The following is a 21,215-nucleotide window of genomic DNA, read 5'->3' as shown; positions in this document are numbered from 1 at the left end:
CCCCATTTTAGTCTATTTCTCACCTGGTATCACAGACAGGAAAGATGGGAAAGACATTTTAGTTACATATTTAGTTACATTGGACAGTTCAAGGAAGAGCTGTTTCAAATGTAATGTATGACACGGCAGGGCTACATAGATTCTTTAAAGTCTGCACCACCTACTGCACTGCATTACCTGGCAAATCTGTGATGCATAGTGCAGCAGTTTGTTGAAATCAAAGCGGTCCTTGTGTTTGATGAGATAATCTCTCAAACTGCCATAGGGGAGGTACTCCATGATCAGCCGTAGGTTCCTTCGTCCTGCGAAAACAAAGTTAAGTGCGATACTTAAGAGAGAAAATATGACGAGTGAGCAGTAGAGTGGAGGCCTGTGAGAAAATCAAGATTTATTTGTTTCATGGGAATGGTCACTAACGCCCTAGGCAGCAAATGTAGGAATTGTAAAGACATTATTATGTATAACAAAATCTACCAGGGAGGTAATATCCAATCAAGAAACAGTTGTAGGCAAAGTTTGCTCCATCACCAGAGTGAAAAACACCTAGCCCCTCCGAGATCTCAGTTAAGAATCAGGCAAATCATTAGTTTTATCTAAATATGCCAATAAAGAAAAGACTTTCAAGCTTATATATGTAAGCAAAATAATAAATCCAAAATATAAAAACAAGTAACAACATGGAAGGAAAAAGCCTTTATTGTAGTAATAATTAAATGTATACTGTAGGTCTTTGTCAGGACTTTCTATTTATCCCATTCCCCCCCCCCCCATTTTCCAAGAACACCCGACACATGTTTGTTCCACAGTTGAGTGTAAACAACAACTAGTCATCTCTTTTTAATAAGAAAAGATACATTTTATTGTGATCTACTGTTGGTTTGGAATCAAATCTGTGTGAAAGGTCTTTTTTCCAAACAGCAAATGTCTTCTTATTCCTTAAACCATCTTAGAACCACTGATGCAGAAACACCAGCTTATATCACTATAATGAATATCAAGAATATGGGGCACAGAATTACTGTATCATATAATAATAATAATAATAATAATAATAATAATAATAATAAACAAAATGAGTTATATAGATTTAAAACTGAGGACAGGCAACAGGATACATAGAATGTTCGGACCATTTCTAAATATATATGTTGTACAACAATGTGCTCATACCTGCACTGTAGCAGACTCCTTTGTATTTGACAATATTTTCATGCTGGAGGGATTTGAGGATCTCGATTTCCCGCTCAAAGTCCCTAAGGTGCTCGGCTGTGCTGTGCTGTAGTTTTTTCACGGCAACCACATCCCCTGTGCTGTCCTGCAGGGGGTCGTACCTGCACATCTCCACGCTACCAAAGTTTCCCTGTAGTGTGGGGTCAGAGGTAGAGCAGACTTATGAGATGCAGACACCACAGCTATGATTTCATCTTGGTTTTGAGCTCACACTAAATTAGCTGGTGTATTCTCATCAACTGTGTGTGTGTGTGTGTGTGTGTGTGTGTGTGTGTGTGTGTGTGTGTGTGTGTGTATGTCTCACTTTGCCCAGCTGCTTGAGAAAGATGAGGTGCCTCTCCTCAAACTGTGCGGGCTCCTGGCTCTCGGAGGCCCACGGGAAGCCGAAGCCTCTTGTCCTGTTGGGCACCATGTCGCTCTCCACCAGCAGCTCATAGTCTGCAACACAACAAGGTGAAAAGTCGTTTTATAAAATGTCCTGATAAAACCCTAGATGACGGGTGTGTGTAGGGCGTATGATTGTTTTCTTCATACCTGGTGTGAAGAGGCTGTTGAGATCTCTGATGATTGCTCTGAAGGAGGGTCGGTGTGAGGGCTCATAGTCCATACAGCTGTTAATCAGATTGGCCAGCTCTGTCCACTTAGGAGCCGGCAGCTGGTGCCTGTCCTCATAGAACAAGTTCTTCTGCAGAGCAAAAGAGCAAAAGTCAGAACCTGCAGTTGGGAAATGATACAAGTTGGCATACATTCTTAAAACAATCTACAGAATATGTTTTAAATAACTTCGTCTCCCTTTCGCTTTAAAACAAATTGCGTGAGTTAAAGGAATAGTTAGACTTTTTAGGTAAAGAGTAAGATGAGATGAGATGATACCACTCCTACTGCATGTCTGTAGGGTAAATATGAAGCTACAGGCGACAGCCGGTTAGCTTAGCATAACATAATGGCAGGAAACAGCTAGCCTGGCCCAGTCCTGAAGTTACAAAAGCACCGCACTGATGAACACCATAGTGTTCAAAGGACACTGGAAAAAAATGTTTTTGCTGGAAGCAGTGACTTCCTGGAGTCAGTGAGGTCAGGCAGCCAACTTCATTTAACATTTCCCAAAATGGCAAACTATTCCTTTAATACAGAACATTTTCAGTAAGTCAAAACTCTCAATGCATTTTCTGTTGTTGTGACCTTGGAGCAGTCCAGGGTGCTGAGAGGTTTGTCTCCGCCACTGCAGATTTCCCAAAGGGTGGTCCCAAAGCTCCACTTGTCCATGGCTAAACTCAGGTTTTGGGGGTTTTCAATGCACTCGGGGGCCACCCATGGGATACGCTCCACCAGAACTGATGGACGGACGTGAGGGAAGCACAGAGAGAAGGAAATACATGAATGGAATTCAAGGTAGATGCGGACGGAAGGAGCGAGAAAGAAAGAAAGCAAACTGCGACAATCACACCAAAGCAACACTATGTTGACATTATTCTCACATGACTTGAGGTGTGAGGCACAAGTCTTCTCACATCAGTACATGACTCAGTGTGTCTCACCTTCTTTGGGCAGCACGGTGACGCTGATACCCGGGTCACTGAGTTTGATGAAGGGCAGGCTGCCCGTCAGCCGGTCCTCCTCTCTGATCAAAAGCACATTCTTGGCACAAACATTTCCATGAATGAGGTTCTTTTCCTCCTGCGTGCACACATAACAGGGACAGCGTAAATGGCCTTTGTAAGGTACTTTGCTTCAAAGCTCAACTAGTTTTATTTACACATTAGCTGAAAGTATTTCTCTTTATTTCTTACCAGGTAGTGCATAGCCCAGGAGAGCTGCTTGGCCACTTCTAGCTTCCAGGTGATGTTCACACAGCTTTTATTCTTTTTCAGGTAGGTGTCCAGCGAACCATATTTACCATACTCCTGCACCATCATGTCTGACAGGGAGATAATTTTATTAGTACTACTACTATCCATGTAGAGAATATGCTAAACTAAAACTATAATACAACTCTAATAAAACCAGTTTGTGGTTTACTATTTTAAAAATAGATGTTGATAGTTTTTTTTAAAGCTGACTTCATAGTGATTATTTCTGACAGTAATGCTATTTTAAACACATATATTGTGGTATGATTTTGTTGTATTGTTTGTGGAAGTTGATGAGTGGTATGGAGGATTTATATCATGTTCAATACATTTCAATAAATCCTACTGTCACTGATTTCCTGTCGTTTCTTCAGAGACACATTGACAGCAGTTATAAACAGAACACTTACCGAAATCTGAAAAGTTAAATTTTTTTAATTTAATGACTATTAGTGCACCATATGCCTGATTTATAATAAAGAATGAAACACCCCAACACTTAAAGACAATATATTGCTTTGTGTCAGTGCTTTCATCATTTTCCTAAATAATTTATTATAATCTTTGATCTTCTTTCCACCCTGCTCTTTTCCTGCACTCATGAATGTGAAAGTCTTTTAGACACACTGCTCTGATTAAACATCCAGACTGCAGTGGCCCCTTTAGTGACCTGTTGATCCTTTTTGATTGGATGATATTGAAGCGTCTTTCCTATGTACCACAGGTGAGGATCACCACAATGATTCCTTCTCTGTCCAGTAGTGTGTGTGTGTGTGTGTGTGTGTGTTCTGTAGACTTACTCTCATTGCCACAAACACACACGCCATAGTTGAGGAGTAAGTGTTTGTGGGAGAGCTGGCTCATCATACTGGCTGCTTCAAAGAAGGACTGTGAGGGAGAAAACGAGAGAAGGGATCCTATTAACTTGTCTCTTTTCAACTCGTGTCTTCAAAGTTGTATTTAAATCAGATCCTCTCAGTCACTCAGTCACTCGGCCAACCTCTGAATAGTTGCGTTGAGCCTTGTCCAGGATCTTGATAACGACATCTATCTGGTGTATCTCTCCATAGTCTCCCAGCTCCTTCCTCACACCGCAGAAAATCTTGGTGAAAGTTCCTTGGCCCAGACTCTCATTCTAAAACACAGAGTTTGATTATTGAATTATTGAAATGAGGTGGAGTGCATTTCTCTGAGTGAAAGACACAATTCCTTGACCCATAAAGTTACTGGAACCCTCCGAGTGGTATCAACAAGGAGCAAATTCCGCAAAAACCTATATATATATATAATTACAAATCAAACTAAAGCTACAAGCTTCCTCACTTGCAGCCCAGACAACAAACTGAATAACACCAGACCCTGTCTGACCACATGGCTTTGACTGCTTTAGATTCAACTAAAGAGATTTGAGGTCAGGATCTCCAAAGCACTTAAATAAAATAAAAATAAAAATAAAAAACACCTGTTGAATCAAGTGAGGGATGAGTGAGAAGACAATATTGCAATACAGAAAACCCGCTCAGCTCTCGTCTGACCAGACCTGCTGTAGAAAACCTCAAGTGCTGAAATAGCAGAGAATATGGTGAGACGGAAATGGACCAGTCACCGAGGGGAGAGCATGGCTGACACACTGCACTCACACATGTCCACAGGGACTGCTGTTCACGCTGCTTTACGGTAGGTGGATCAATTGAGGAAGTGTGTTTGTTAATTCACAACGTTACCTTGTCTACAAAAAGCCTGCATCATTATACTTTGGCTTCACAGTCAGTGTTATTTCACAATCACAAAGACACTGGTCTCCCACTGGTACGGATCACCTTTGTTAATATATAACTGATCTGCTCAGGGCAAGAAACCGGCACACAAGATCCGTTTCCATACCGTTGTAAGCTTCTACAATGCATCTAATCCTATACACTAATACAACCTACGGAGACAGAAGAAATGGCCTAGTTATGATCGTTTGTCTGCCTTTTTCAGATGAGAGGAAAAGCTCAAGCGATTATCTTACAATGACGAGGTCCTCTTTTCGGATCTTGTGGAAGACCATCTGGCTGATGTTGTGTTTGTGGAGCGAGGGAGACAGAGGAACATCCGCCCCGCGATTATTCCTACACACCACCAGGTTGGATTTATCTAAAGAAAGGTGAAGATGGACAGGGATTAGGAAAACTAGCAACAAACTCACATTTAGACACGACATCTGATCATCACTACTGGGGGTTATTGCTTTTTGATGTAGGATGTTAAAATGGGGTTTATTTAATTTAATGGGGTTTACTTAATCGCTTTCGTATGTTGTCTAATGGTTCTAATTCATATTTTGTAGCTTAAAAATTATTTATGACCAGGAAAGAGTTAAGGCCAATCTTTTGGTCTGCAGCCTGAATGATCTCTGTGTCTTGTACAATGTGCACAAGCTATTGTTCCACATGATCTTCATTAATGAATTCTGTAAATAATTGACAAATGGTTTTAACAAAACTCACTCAAAGTTTTACAATTGATCCAGGGTAAACTATGACATCATCCAAATATCATGGCGATGCTGCTGTTGCCTATTTTTTGCAGCCTTATGGACAAAGAATCAACTAAACACAAATTAGGTCCAACTCTGTGAAAAGGTCTCAACTGTACTGGAGAACATTGTAATTGCATAGAATGTCTGTATTTTACTGTACATGTGTTATTTCACTAGCGTTCATATTAATGTGGGTATTTATACTGTAGTCTCATCAGTGTTTGTCTGTGTGTGAATACTCACCTTTGAGGCTGGGCGAGCAGCACCTGGTCAGCTGGAAAGTGAATCTGTCAGTGCGGAGCGCCTCCTTTTGGTAGCAGTGCAGAAGTTCTCTGAGTGAGCCGAAGTTCCTCTTCGCACCGCTCAGATTGTACTCTCCTGTCTCTATCTTCACGATCTGACAGTGCTTATAGTCCACCGTAGCTTCATACTGAGAACAAAATAAATGATACAGATATGTTGTGCTGAACATAGACGTACAGCATGTCTGAGTCACAGTATGGTATTGCATGTAAACTGGATTGTCCATGTCATGTGTAAATCAGACCTATGGCTCCATCCAGTGGTTGAAAATGTGGGCGATATTTAGGAGGTTCTGGTGAGAAAACTTTTACGAGTACTGGAGTTTATAGCAAAACACAGTTTACATTCAGAAACTTCCTCTCGACTAAATGTAGTGATGCAGCTGTGATTACTGTGACTTTGACCACAGTCCTACTTCACACTCATTTGAACAAAGCACTACATTGTATATACATTATAGTTTAAAGTCTTGTGGTGAAACATTGTATCATCCAACAGAAGACATCATCTGGCAGTCTGTTGTGATGCGTGCATTCGGTCATGGGCTGAAGAAGCGACTTAGTGGTGTCTATAAAAAGGCCAACGGTGTGTTAAATTAGCCTGTTTATATGTAGAGTCACATGTGAGAAATACAGAGCTTCACATTGATGTCAAAGTTAACAGCTTACCCCCACCACAAAGGACATGAAGTATTTGTCGTAGTCCCTGGGGCTGCAGCGAAGGATGTACAGGCCTTGGTGGTTACCAGAGCGACGCAGTTTACTGATGGTAAACTCCATCCTGTGATCAAAGAGACAGAATGTGCGTGTGTGAATGTTTCTGCGGTTGTGGGTGCACACGAGTGACATGCTATGTCTGTGAATGTGTGTGATACTCACGACACAGGGCCGTGGCAGTAGCTCTGAATGCACTCCAGAAGTCTTGGTGGAGCCACCTCTTTACACAGATAATGATGGGCATCTGCAACCAGTCTGTAATACCCATCAATTAATGACACAAAGGACAGGGCCTCTGGCAGCGAACGAAACTCCAGCTCCTTGGGGTCAGACAGATAGAGAGTGCATGGAGAAGAGGACACAAATAAATCATGTAGTAAACTATTTGTTTCCTTTTTTAACTGAAATCATGTTACGGTAAACTATAAGCTTGTGATACTCAATTTACGACTCGTGGGCCAGATAGGGTTGCAGCTGGTTCGCCGACCATTGCAATATAATGAAATTGATTCACAATGGGAATGTATTTTGTATTTGTAATGTAAATAAGGTACCAGAGTGCATAAAAAGCATCGACATAGGCTGATATGATTTATGTTTGTGAATCATTCTTACATTTCAGCAATTGAGTATCCCTGATATAAACCTTCAATCCATCTATTTATGCAACTTAGTGTAGAAAACACTTTAAAAATGATTAACAAATGGTTAAAATGTTCATCTTTATGTCCAACAACTATGTGGTCATTTAAACACATTGCAGAGTAGAGCTTTAATGTCACTTTGGTTCACAGACAGTAGTGAAGATAAGAACAGAAGTGTGGAGTAAACTAATTATTAATCTACATGTTTATTTAAATGATAAATGAGCAGCGTAGGGCAGAGCTTGAAGAAGAGTTAAGAGAGTACTATACCAGGATCTGGTTGTCCTGTCTGGTGAGGGTAACTATGCGACTCTCCACAGAGCCTTCCTGATTGGACTGTTTGATGCTGATGTCGATCACCTCGGGGAAGTCACAGTATGTCTGCAGCTCCTGGCAACGCGAAACAGCACAAAATAAAGGGTTTACATGTGTATTAGACGAAGAAGCATGCACACACATGCGCTTGTGTCGTTATCGCAATTTTAACCAACTCCTAGAGCTCCATCTATTTGTAAAAAATTAAATAAAAGAGCCATGACAGCCGCACCTCCTCTGCTTCCTCCTCCCCTTTCCCTTTTGACCACTGGATGCCCGTGTCGCCCGTGACAACGATGGTAACCTCGCGTGCAGAGAGGTCTGTGACTTGGAAGCGCTCCGAGTAGAGGCAGGGAAGCAGCATCTCCAGGTTTATCAGGTATTTGAGCTTGAGGTTACACACCGTGGCCTTGCATTCAGTGAACTGCTGGATGAACTTCTTGAAGCGATAGCGGATCCTCTTCCGAGTTAAGATGTTATATTCCTGGATGCGGCTTTGCATGCATCTCGGCAGGAGGGACTTGTAGCTAAAAGCGGGCAGGCGATCGGGAAGGGTGGGATAGGTGAGGATGGAGACGAGGATAACAACAAGAGGAGGGAATTATGAAACATAACAGGAAAGACAATGAAACAAGGAAGGGAGGGGCAAGTGGGAGAGGAAACAAGGTTAAAAGAGCACTAAGTACGCTTTGTGGCAGTTCAGCCAGTGTACAGTACATGCTGCATTTCACCTCAGGAGAATCAGTCAAGCCTCGCAAATGTAAAACAAAAAATGATTATAGTAATGATGAATTACATACGAAGGAGTGTGGACACAGTGCATAAGTATTTCAAAGATCAGATATTGTTTTTTAACTGAAACATCTCATACAAAAAGATAATTAATTCAGCTGCATGAACGAACATAATGAAACTATCTGATGCTCACTGTGTCCTGAGGAGCCTGTCACACTGCTCTGAAACCGTTATTCATGAGCTGTACCCCACATGCACACCAGCACCACAGAGACACATGGGAGAGTGTAGCATGTACATGACACTAAAATCTTCCTGAATTTTGGTTATCTGAACATTGATGAGTCAAATGTTTTATTCTCCTGGTTTTAAAGGCTGCTTCATAGTTAAGTGATAAACATATTCAAGCGTACAGTATTATACTCTTCTAGTAGAGTAATGATTCTAAAAGGTTGCCCTTTTAAATCAAAATGTTCTTTCTTTCTCAGAGACCATTTTTCTGTAGCAGCAACAGTCACAATAAATATAATGTTACATTACTTCACCTCTAGTGTGTCCTACCTGGTATCATTGTAGATGTCCACGGGGGACTGACCATTCTCTTTGGCGAGCCTCATCATGTCTAGCACCGCCATGCCCAAACACTCCTCCTGGGCCTCATGGCTCACCGGAATAGGAACCCAGCCATTCAGGAAGTCGCTACGCCACTGGAGGAGGGAAAACTAGAATTACAGCCTCGGCTAACTAGTCAAGTTGCCGTTTACATCCATGTCTGGTCCAAATGTTATCACCTAATCCTATTAGACAGTTGTGTGAAATTGTCATAATTAGCATGTGATTTCTTGCGTTATGGCCAAAAATGTGTTTTGTTGAGTCACGGTGAGTTTGAACGTGAAAATCCAAATCAGTTCACGAGTCCATGTGACGTTTGTGCAATATTTGAAGAAATTCCCCACTGGGATATTGCGTTCACAAAAATGAGACAGGCGGACAACCCAATCATGCCTCCGGCCGAGGCATAATCACACAAGATGTGTCAAATCGAACGGATGATGTATCCGTAAAGGGAAGAAGGAGAAAAATGAAGTGAAAGAAAGAAAGGGTTGATTGGGGGAGGAGGTTGAACCGATGCCAAATGTATTACCCTTACCAAATCAATAAATCTTAAATCCATCAATGTATCTGCTATTTTATACTATTTTAATTTGGCTATTTTTATAATGGTACTTCAGACTCATTTACATCAACACTGTGATTATTGTACTGTAAATGCTCTTATTCTGTCCTTGTACTAATTGTTATGTTTTTGCTGTGAAGCACTTTGGGCTGCAATTCTTGTATGAAAGGTGCTATACAAATAAAGCTTATTATTATTATTATTATTATTATCAACCAAATTAACAGTTATGAGACGGATTATAATCTCTTTATTGCACATGATAATGTATGTTACAACATAGAAGTGTATTTTAAAAGGGGGAACTCCTTTTATTCAACAACAAAGGCGTCAGGAAACATTCGAGTCGAACTGTTATGTTGTCAATGTGACAGTGGAGATAAAAACAAAGCTGAGTTTCATATGGCAAGTTCACACAAGCATGTGGGAGAAAAAAAAAAAAAGCAGAAACTATTTAAAATGCACATGCAAAAAAACACACACACACAAATACATCTGTGTGCACAGACACACAAACAGTACCCTGACATACCCTTGTTTCCCATTTGTGCTTCTTAAACACTCTTACTGCCGCACTTCCTGTTTTCTGAATTTACACAATGTCTGACATGACAGACACAGACAGCCACAGAGAAAGAGCGGAAAGCTTATTGTATCTTCCCCAACCAACAATTCTGCTTTTATGTAAAAAAAAGAAAAAAAGAAAGAGAAAGCAAAGAATGCACTATAAAAATGTTTTATCACAAATACAAAGAAATAAAAATACATGTAAAATGCCAACTTACAAAGTACACTATAATACACTACAAATAGCAGACTTAATGATGATATATTGTGCAAGCCATAAAGACTAACCTGAAGAAATTGGTATGCCATAACACAATCATCCATCACAGGGCTCTCCATCCCCTTGGAAACGCTGTAGCGATGGGAATACAATGAATTGCCGCTGTTATACCAGCCAGGAAAATAGTATCTGGACAGAAAAGGAGACCAGCGAAGATCCAGTTAGAAAAGAAATCCGAACATAAAACACATGAAAAGTCTGAAACAGATTAAGGAAATAAAATAAAAAAACATATTAAAAATATCTACCTGATTCTGAAATGCAGGCTCTCACTGGCTGCCTGGTCTAGTTTAAAGATGTGATTAGGAGGGAACCATATCCTGTCACTTTCCTTCATCAGGCCAAACAAGCTGCAGTACACCGGAGCAATCCCTAGTAAGAGAGAGAAAATAATCATCTGTTTACTATAATACAGCACGGAAAGTTTTATTCTTTTGTACTTAATAAAAATAGCAATACTGTAGTGTTAAAATACTGTATTACAAGAAAAAGTCCTGCATTCAAAATCTTACTTAAATGAAAGTACACAATGACAATGACATAATGACAACCAACTGACTGTTATTGGTAGTGTATTTCAGTGGAGTAGCCACAATGAAAATAAAAATGTGGTTTCCTGCAACCTAATTTAGGAAGAAGACAGTCGCCCATCCAATCTCGCATATACCACATAACTGCGAGATTAACGATGACACGCGAGGTCAAGGGTTAAGCAGACTGCGCAGAGAATTGCGGGAGCTAGTATTAGCAAAAAGTAATGTTTGGTTTGTATGCTGACCATGGAAATAATAAAGTTGCTTAAGATAACGTGTACTGCAGAATTAAATTCAACCGACAAAAATAAAGATATGTCGAGCTATGTCGAACATATCGTAGGAGGAGGAGGAGGGATGGAATCAACCTAGCTAGAAGGCTAAGCTAACATTAGCCCCGCGGCTAGAGCCCCGCCGCTGTCATCGGTTCGCAGGTCTGGTGTGACTGTCAGTGGACCGGAGCTTCAGCTTCAGAGTTAGAGTTAGAGGTGTGAGGTGGTTAAACTCAGGCTTGTGAGTGTTTTGGGGGAAGTAATGAGCTTCTGCTTCAGCAACATTCTTGTTTTTGTTCATTAAGATTGCGTTGGAAAAGGGTTGTACTGTGCTGTGATGCTTTCTGACGCAGACATCAAGTGAGTGAGTTTGTTTTGAGATGTTTTTGCATCAAAACACGAGGTGTTAAGCACAATCTTAATAGGCTACTGATGTATTATCAGCAGACGGGGAGACATTTTTGGCAGTCGAGGCAAGCACAAGCAGACAAACATTGTATCATTCACAAGAGAAGCAATGGTATGAGTGCGTTCAAGGAAGTATGCTCAACCACAACAGGGGAAGTAAGGTCAAACTAGTAAGAAGATCTGTGAGCAAGTCTGTCTTGTGTTATTTTTTATCGCCTGTTCGCAAACTGAAAACTCACCTGTTTCAACTTTTTAATAATAATAATAATAATAATAATAATAATAATAATAATAATAATAATAATAAATTGTATTTATAAAGCGCCTTTCAAAGCTAAAAGCAATCTCAAGGCGCTAGTAATAAATAAATGATGTTCTTTGTATGTAGCACTTACATTGGTTTGTCTTATTTGAAGCTATTGTACTGCATTTAAAATGACTTTCAAGATTTAATTCAATGAAATGTGTTTGAGAGAGACAGCATGTCAGCTCAGCAGTCAAATAAAAAGAGTACTATATACAATTAGGTTAAAATAATAATAAAAAACAATATAGCGTATGTACATATATGAGAAAGGGGGGTTGTGCGGTACAATAATACAATAACAATAATATTTATATTGATGTAGTGCAGTGCAGTGTGTCTATGGGTCTGGAGGTTGAGAAGCCTGATGGCTTGGTGGTACAAACTGTCCTTGAGTCTGGTTGGTGCGTGCAACCAGGCCCCTGTATCGTCTGCCTGACGGCAACAAGGAGTACAGTCTGCGTGCTGCCTGTTCTCCTGCGTGCTGGCTGGCTAACCCTTCCGCAGGCAGTGCTGGTAGAAAATGTCCTGAATGGCCTGGAAACTGTTGCCAATGGTGTGCTGTGCAGCTTCCACCACACTGCACACTGCAGATTTAAGTCATTGTATTCATACCTTAGGAGCTGAGATCCATTGCTTTATATATGTTAAACAGCTTAATAACATACTTCATACCATCTCATTCAGATATTCAGCAGTTGGACAAAAAGCAATGGATTATAGATGGAGGGAAGGTAGAAATAAAGTCAAAACACAGATAAAAAGAGAGAAGAAAGGAAGACATGGGACATAGAAAATGAAGGATAAAAATGAGAGTTGTTTCTATGATAGAGCTAAGGCGGAGAGGAAAACAAAACACAACACTTCCTGATTTGTGTTTGCTAGAAAGAGAAAAAGAAAAGCCACTAGTTCCGTTTCCACAAAATAAACACTGGATCGGCTCTGATGGCAGAAAAGCCTACCAGAAAATTCTTTAAAAAAATAAAATTGGAGGAATTTGAAGCTCTGAAGAAGCCATGGAAATAAACACCAAATACTCTTAAACTTTGGTCAAGCAGTTCTTTTGATTATTTATTATATTATATTATTCTAAACTAGCCAGTTTTATTTTTTGTTAGGTAAAAATGCTTTTTAAATATGTAGGACTTCTAATTGGTAATTATTCTAGTACCTTTTTGCATCTTAACAGTACAAGAAAATACAATAGGTGATTTGCTTTTGGCCCGTGTCCCATTCCAAAAGGAAAACCCCTGATCTAAACCAAGCAGATCATAAGTCAAGAGCCTTAAACTGCTCTGCGACTAGATGGCTTCTGGATGTTTGGCTCAAATTATTTCCCCGTGGGATTCATGTGGGAAAAAAGCTTAAAATGAAAGACAAAAACATGATAAAATATCCTAATAAGGTGTTGAGCCAACAGTTACAACGCTCCTCTGCACAAACCTTAAAAGTCTCTGACCTCTAATAATAAAGGGATTAAAAACATTCTATCAAAACATATTCAAGGTTTTTTTCCCACAAGAAGTTAAAGGCAGTTACGTAAATAAAATGTGTGTATGTGGCCGTGGGAAATATGTTTGCTTGACTGAAAGATATTCCAGTTTATCACAGTTGGTGATTGGCCAACAGCTCGTCGTACGGTTACATTAGTACTTTTTTATTCACATTACTACGAATATTCACTCTGTTTCCTATTTACTTCTATTTAAGCCCGTACGATATGATGGACAAATTCAAGCATGCTTGTATTATATTGCTAATATTTATGAATTGATTGGAAACGCAGTGTGACCGTACTGTAAGTCCTAACTCAGCCCTACCAAGACGCCCCACTCTTTACCCCTCTTGACAAATATGGCAGCATTCATGAAACTTAAAAACAAGCGTTACGTCCTTTTATGGTCCAGTCTATGATCTACACCAGGGATGTCAAACATGCGGCACGGCCCGTCAGAGGGTCCAATCCGGCACGGGATGACTTTAAAAGTGTAAAAAGTATTTGTTTTGATCATAAAGTAAAATACTGTTCCAGATACCTGTGACTAAATATGTTGTGCCTTTGCAGATACACTGTGATCTATAAGTTGTAACGCACATGTGTAAATGGTAAACTGAGGCATAATATTGTTGAAATTGCAACTTTGTTTCTTAAGAGGTTTCAGGTTGTAAAAAGATAGTTCATTACATTTGAACATTTTCAGAATGTATTTGTACTTTTTTTGCACTAAAACAAAGGGAAAAATTTGGAGTTGTGGTTATTTATATGATTATATGATTTTACTGGTCCGGCCCACATGAGATCAAATTGTGCTGCATGTGGCATAATTCAATTTGGTACTTTACAGTAGTGTCATTACATGTTCAACAGAGCAAAAGTCCTGATTGTGCTAGTGAATTGTGTATAATGAAAAGTAATTGTATAGAAGTGTAATATTTGAGAATTTCTAATAAAATAATGTGTATTTAGTCTTACAGATTGAAAAAGAAAAAAGAAAAAGAAAAGCAGAACTTCACAAGGTTGCACAAACACATATGTGACAATAACAACAAAGCAGCATCTAACCCATGCTAGATGTGAACCGCTGTTCAAGGTTTTGACCATGGCACTAAGAATGTATGAATTGTTCAAATCCTACAACATAATACATTTCCACACCACTATACTTTTATTTTTGTTCTTTTTCCCTCTGTTTTCTAATATATTTTAAGTATGTTTAGTTTTTTGGCATGATGTAAAGCCCATATTAAACAAATAAACTTCATACGAGTAAACTAAACTATATATTTTGTGCGTGTAGGCAGATATCAGATCGGAAATCCTTTTGTGACTCACCACATGCTTTCGCTGCACTGATGCACAGTTCTTCTGCTATGTATTCCCCAGGTGGATACGTGAGCGCACTTTCTGAACCGTGTTCTGTATCAACACCTCCTCCATCTTTTCCCAGGTAGTAAAGGTGGACAGTCAGGCAGGAGGCATCCGTGTCCTGCTTGGGGTCAAGTCCAGTGGCTGGGTCGAAGTCAGGGAGGTGGCCATTAAGATGTGCTGTGGGACCGGAGACAGGTGGGTCCATGTCTGTCAGCAGAATACAGGCCATGTGCGGCTTAAAACAAACATCCACCTGTTAGGGGACAAAAGGATAACACAGTTAAAAATTAGACCAAGGAGCTTCTGAGATTTGACAATGTTCACACATCAACAAGACAGCAGCAGCTCAGTCCTTGGCTTGGGAACTGGAGGGTCGCCGGTACAAGTCCCTGAACGCACCAAGTAAGGAGTGTGGACTGGTACTTTGACCTCCTGGCTGGACACCTCGGCAGTGCTCCTAATACTAAATGCAGAGTCTAAATTCCACTGTGTGTGTTTTGAAACGAGGATTCAAAATCCTCAATTTCCATTGCAATGCTTTAAGCTAAATGCTAATGACAAAGCTAACATGCTGATGCCTAGCAGATATAGGGGACAACGGGTGTTTAACACCCTTAGAGGGTTACCATGCAACATTTGCTAACTAGCACTAAACACAAAGTACACCCGAGGCTGATGGGAATTGGTTTTGCAGGTATATTATTAGGAATAACCAAAAGTATTTGACAAATAAAAACATTGACTGAGTGATGACGCTATATGAAAAGTCAGGGGAACAAAGTTATTACAGTTCATCCTGAGGAGAACAGGAATGTCTGGAACACATTTTTAGGTCAATCTATCCAATGGTTGCTGAGACGTTTCACTCACAACCACAAATGTGAACCTCATAGTGTGAAAGTCCGGGGGGTCACCAAAGTCGGTAAGATCCATCCTCGAGGAATCATGAATGATGAACGTCTGTACAAAACTCCACGGCCATTCATCCAATAGTTGTTGAGATATTTCAGTACTGACAAAAATGATCGGCCGACTGAGCAGACCAACATTGCCGTCCACAGAGCCATGCTGCTAGCGTGATGGCTTCAAATGGTTTTCTTCATTCAAAGTTACTGAATATGAGAAAACAATAATCAATCATACATTTAAATTCATCACCAAGTTAAGACACTGTCACACCAAGTGAGAATTGTATCCTTTATAGTCTTGTGGAGGATCAGAATAAGATATAACACTACTAATGTAAACACCTCAATCACAGTACAATGACTCATCTAAAGATCAATTGCATTCTTTTCAAAAAAAGTCCAGGGTTCATTCATAATCAAATTAAAGGATGTCTCTAAATTACAATATCTTCATCACTTTTGGAATATCTGTGTTCTTATATATGCTCTCAATACTGAAATAAAGGTTAATTTAAATCAATTATATTTAGTGGAATAAAAAAAATAGCAGAAAGAGGATGACAAAAAGTAAAAATTTCATCACAAGGCAAGCCCTCAAATGCACACCAAGAGGAAAGTGGAGAAGTCTTCCAAAGAATACATGCAGCTTGAAGAGAATGAATTGAGAATTATAGGCTACAGCTGGAATGCAGAGAAGATTTTTTCCCAGAAATGAATTACAGTAGATGGGGAGAAGTCGTTACCTATGCTCCCAAGGATGGTGATGGTGCAAGTAAGTACTAACTGATGTTTGAAGTCGGTAATGTAGTGTACATTGGCTGTGGCAGCTTTGCTCGCAGATGTATAAAAAGAATAAAGTCCTTTTTATATTTAAATGTGGAGAAGATCAAGAGTAAAGCTTGGAAAGAACAGCATATTTATTATTTCTCTGTTCACTCTAATTTGTACTTAACCCTTAAACAAGACCGCTATATATTTTTAGACCACAGCCATTTTAAACAGCGGCTGATTCAGATGTCTGAGATGCCGTTATATCCCTCTCTATAGCCATAAACTGGCACGAGATGAGCATTACTAATCGTCAATGACATTTATGGTTACTTATCAGAACATATGACCACTTATCAAAAGACAAAAGACAGTGGGCTTACTAAATAAACTGCCCTGGACCGCATTCAGCTGTTCGAGTCTCCAAACTATGTACGTGGAAAACGCACAAACATTTGATGCCTTTTCTATTTCTGCCGCCCTTGGTGATCCCCTGACTTTTTCTCCAGCACCACCAGCAGGTTGACTTTTGTGGTTTTGAGTGAAACAAAGAAGTCCCCTCCCAAATGAATTGCAATGACTATGATGATCCCCGGATTATTCATCTAGTGCCAAGTCAAAATGTTCCCTCGATTCTTTCCCTCCAACACTTTGGTTCATAACAGAATACTTGCAGCACTAATGACATTTCCACCAGCAGTAGCTGTACTGTTGACCTGTCAGACATGTCATTTTTCCAATGTGAAACAAGTTGTGTGCGTTAATATGCTGTTTTTAATGTGTTGTGCCATTTTTTTTAAGGATGGATATTGAGTATTCATAGATAATTAATACATTTCATAACTGCCTCGCAGGCATTCAGTTAACAAAGAGTTAAGAGGTTAATAAAGCTACACTCTAAACGACAGTGTAGAGCTGCTAAGAGTTAAACACATAAAGAGGAAGTGCAACAGTATGTATGCCCACATCAACATTACATTTTGCAACTTTAACTGATAATAAAACTGGAATGCTTTGGTTACATCGTCGGGCTTGTTGCCATATTGTCACCTTGAGCAAGTCAAATAAGAGTAAAAATTTCCTTCAAATAGGTTTCTGAGTGTCTGACTTTATCCACCCATCTGCTCTAACTTGATGATGGCTAACCAACCTAAATTTTACTTTTTTGTATTAATAAATGTATTAAAAAAAAGTTGCAATCGGATTTGTGTTGCATTTAATGATAAATTACAAATGTTACGTACATTGTAAATCTCGCAGTGGTTTAATGTTTAAGTACCTAATTCTATGTAGGATACAAGAGAGACAGAAGCTGGTGCAAAGTAAAAGTAAGCAAATAATTATGCAAAGTATTGTTATATATAGATGGAGTCCTTTTGTTAAATGCAAGATGAAGGTCAGCATATGTTTTAGAATACAGGACAACACTGCAGTCTAACTTTCTGTTGTGTTTACACACCCAAAACGTTTATCACATAGCAGACAGGCAGAGAGTTAGACCAGTGCCTTGCCGCTTCTTATCTTGGCCTCGGTGCTGGTTGAGGTCAGAGTTATCAGCTCGAACACATTTTTCCCTTAATGGCTGATCTGCTTCAATGCTGGTCGCTGCTGAAGCCACCTCTTAAATTGGCCTCTGGACATTTTGTACTTGCCAACTAACTGCGTGGCTTCCTTTTTAAAGTTTGGAACAAGTTTCAGAAAAACACTGGCCTACTAAAGTAGTTTGAAACTACATTGTTACTACAAGTGCCCCCAGCTGGTCGAAGTCAGGCTACAACTTTCTCAACTAAAAAACAGAGCTTACTGACAAACTTTGTCTTGCAGATGGGTGCTTCATTCATCCATGTACAAAAAGAGTAAATGACGCCAAACGATGAAATGATTAAGCTTCAGATGGCCCGACACCTTAGTTGGACCACAAAGTCCAAATCAACAATGGAGCCACTTGAAAAGGTCATAAAGAAACAGGACTTAAAACATCACAAAATACTCAGTTAGGTCCATAAATATTTGGACATTGACACAATGTTCATCATGTTGGCTCTGTACACCACCACAATGGACTTGAAATTAAACAATCAATATGTGCTTTAAGTGCAGACGTTCAGCTTTAATTTGAGGGTATATACATCCAAACACATTTTATATGTGGTATCCCCTTTTTAAGGGACCAAAAGTAATTGGACAATTGGCTGTTCAGCTGTTCCATGGCCAGGTGTGTGTTGTTTCCTCGTTAGTTCATTTACAAGGTCTAGAGTTCATTTCAAGTGTGGTATTTGCTTTCGGAATTTGTTGAGGTCAACTCTCAATATGAAGTCTAAAGAGCTGTGACTATCAGTGAAGCAAGCCATCATTAGGCTGAAACAAACCCATCAGAGAAATAACAAAAACATTAGGTGTGGCCAAATCAACTGCTTGGTACATTCTTAAAAAGAAAGAACGCACTGGTGAGCTCAGCAACACCAAAACATCTTGAAGACCATGGAAGACAGATGACGGATGACAGAAGAATTCTTCTCCTGGTGAAGAAAAAGCCCTTCACAACAGCTCAGATCAAGAACACTCTCCAGGAGGTACAGTCGGTGTATCTGTGTCAAAGTCAACTATCAAGAGAAGACTTCACCAGAGTAAATACATAGGGTTCTCCACACAATGTCAAACATTGGTGAGCCTCAAAAACAGGAAGACCAGATTGGAGTTTGCTAAAACGCATCTAAAAAAGCCTGTAAAGTTCTGGATCAACATCCTATAAACAGATGAGACAAAGATCAACTTGTACCAGAATAATGGGAAGAGAAGAGTATGGAGAAGGGAAGGAACTGCTCATGAACCAAAGCACACCACCTCATCAGTGAAGCATGGTGGTGGTTGTGTTATGGCGTGGGCATGTATGGCTGCCAATGGAACTGGTTCCCTTGTGTTTATTGATGATGTGACTGCTGACAAAAGCAGCAGGATGAACTCTGAAGTGTTTCTGGCAATATTATCTGCTCATATTCGGCCAAATGCTTCAGAACTCATTGGACGTAAAGAAGTGGAATGTTCTACAATGGCCAAGTCAGTCACCTGACCTGAATCCAATTGAGCATGCATTTCACTTGCTGAAGACAAAACTGAAGGGAAACTGCCCAAAGAACAAGCAGGAAGTGAAGACAGCTGCAGTAGAGGCCCGGCAGAGCATCAACAGGGACCAAACCCAGCGTCTACTGATGTCTATGGGTTCCAGACTTCAGGCTGTCATTGACTGCAAAGGATTTGCAACCAAATATTAAAAGTGACAATTTGATTTATGATTATGTTACTTTGTCCAATCACTTTTGGTCCCTTAAAAAGGGGATACCACGTATAAAATGTGTTGTAATTCCTCCACCATTCATCTGATTTGGATGTAAATACCCTCAAATGAAAGCTGAACGTCTGCACTTAAAGCACATATTGATTGTTTAATTTCAAGTCCATTGTGGTGGTGTACAGAGCCAGAATTATGAACATTGTGTCAATGTCCAAATATTTATGGACCTAACTGTAAGAGCGCACGCACACGCGCACACACACACACACACACACACACACACACACACACACACACACACACACACACACACACACACACACACACACACACACACACACACACACACACACACACACACACACACTCTCTAGTATAATGATACTCACTATCCTAAAGATAGAGTCCATACAGATTTATTATCCCACTCCTTTGAGCGTTTTTCCCATTTTGGTAAACCAATCCTCAGTTTCCATCTCTAAGGCAAGGCATCATGCTGTGCGGAAAAATCTTTGTTGAGCTACTAAAAACTCCAGTTTCCAGCTCTACAAAGCTGAGAAAGAAAAACAAAAGCCATAACTGCTGCCAAAGGTTTTTCCAATGACTGGATGACTTGAATACTCTCTTTAATAATGTGAAGCAATGAAGCTTTGTATTATTTGGCTATACTCAGCCCATCAGCTTAGCTCTGGGAACAGCTCAATCTCTCTAGAAAACAGGGGGAAAACCCTCAAAATACACTTTATACAAAGGAAGAGAGGGTGTGAAGCAGAATGTGTTTGTTTATAGCACGTACAGTCAAACGGCACTATATGATACTCCTGACTTATTAATGATGGACTGATTGTGGACTTCAGATGGCAGGTGGTGTTTTTTGCATTGTGTAACACCAACAGTCATAGCCTGGAGAGGTTTTTGTTTTACGAATCCTGCCCTGAATCTTGTTTGTCAACTCAACAATGATTCTGTACCATACCTTGCCATGTTTTGACACTAATATGCGGAACATCAGAGGAGGTGCGGTGCACCTGATGTTTTACAATTTACATATAGAGAAAATGTGGAGGATGCAACAGTAATACTTATGAAGTTATAATGTTTGCAGATTTCTCATCTGCCTTTTAATACTGTACAGGCAGATCTATTGACAGTGAAGCGAGGCAGCATAGCTGTAAATCATAACCTCATAAGATGGATGTACAACTTCCTTACTGAGATGCAACAGTATGTCCATATCCATGGAGGACAGTTATCAGCACTCAGACACCAGGTAGTGTCCTCTCACCTCTGCTGTTCATTTTGTATACCAATGACTGTGTGAGCCACCAGCACATGTGCACAATGATAACAGCTCTGAGACCAGTTACCAGAGCTGAGATTAACCATCTCTACAACTGGTGTCCAGACCAACTCATTGATTTTAAACAAAGAAAACAAAAGAAATAATCATTCATTTTAGAAAAAGAACTCCTCTGTCCCCTATAATTATGAACGACATTACTGAATGTGGACACGAGTAT

The 21,215-nt window shown here is 39.9% G+C and overlaps 1 protein-coding gene across 1 annotated transcript in view; it reads right to left on the bottom strand.

Annotated features, from left to right (window-relative positions):
• Nucleotides 1–21,215, bottom strand: part of LOC115017096 (tyrosine-protein kinase JAK2-like) — a 31,582-nt gene that overhangs the window by 7,073 nt on the left and 3,294 nt on the right. The window contains 20 exon segments of the mRNA XM_029445310.1: nt 178–302; nt 1,171–1,360; nt 1,535–1,668; nt 1,765–1,915; nt 2,413–2,564; nt 2,769–2,907; nt 3,021–3,148; nt 3,881–3,968; nt 4,081–4,215; nt 5,095–5,219; nt 5,848–6,034; nt 6,576–6,687; nt 6,786–6,943; nt 7,538–7,657; nt 7,815–8,109; nt 8,879–9,024; nt 10,350–10,470; nt 10,590–10,713; nt 14,692–14,980; nt 15,598–15,839. Coding sequence (XP_029301170.1) covers nt 178–302; nt 1,171–1,360; nt 1,535–1,668; nt 1,765–1,915; nt 2,413–2,564; nt 2,769–2,907; nt 3,021–3,148; nt 3,881–3,968; nt 4,081–4,215; nt 5,095–5,219; nt 5,848–6,034; nt 6,576–6,687; nt 6,786–6,943; nt 7,538–7,657; nt 7,815–8,109; nt 8,879–9,024; nt 10,350–10,470; nt 10,590–10,713; nt 14,692–14,980; nt 15,598–15,660 — 2,982 coding nt within the window. The 5' untranslated portion in view covers nt 15,661–15,839.

This window comes from Cottoperca gobio, chromosome 12 (assembly GCF_900634415.1).
Source record: "Cottoperca gobio chromosome 12, fCotGob3.1, whole genome shotgun sequence".
NCBI lineage: Eukaryota > Metazoa > Chordata > Actinopteri > Perciformes > Bovichtidae > Cottoperca > Cottoperca gobio.
The sequence above is the reverse complement of the archived record's forward strand: the minus strand, read 5'-3'. Positions and strand labels throughout refer to the sequence as shown.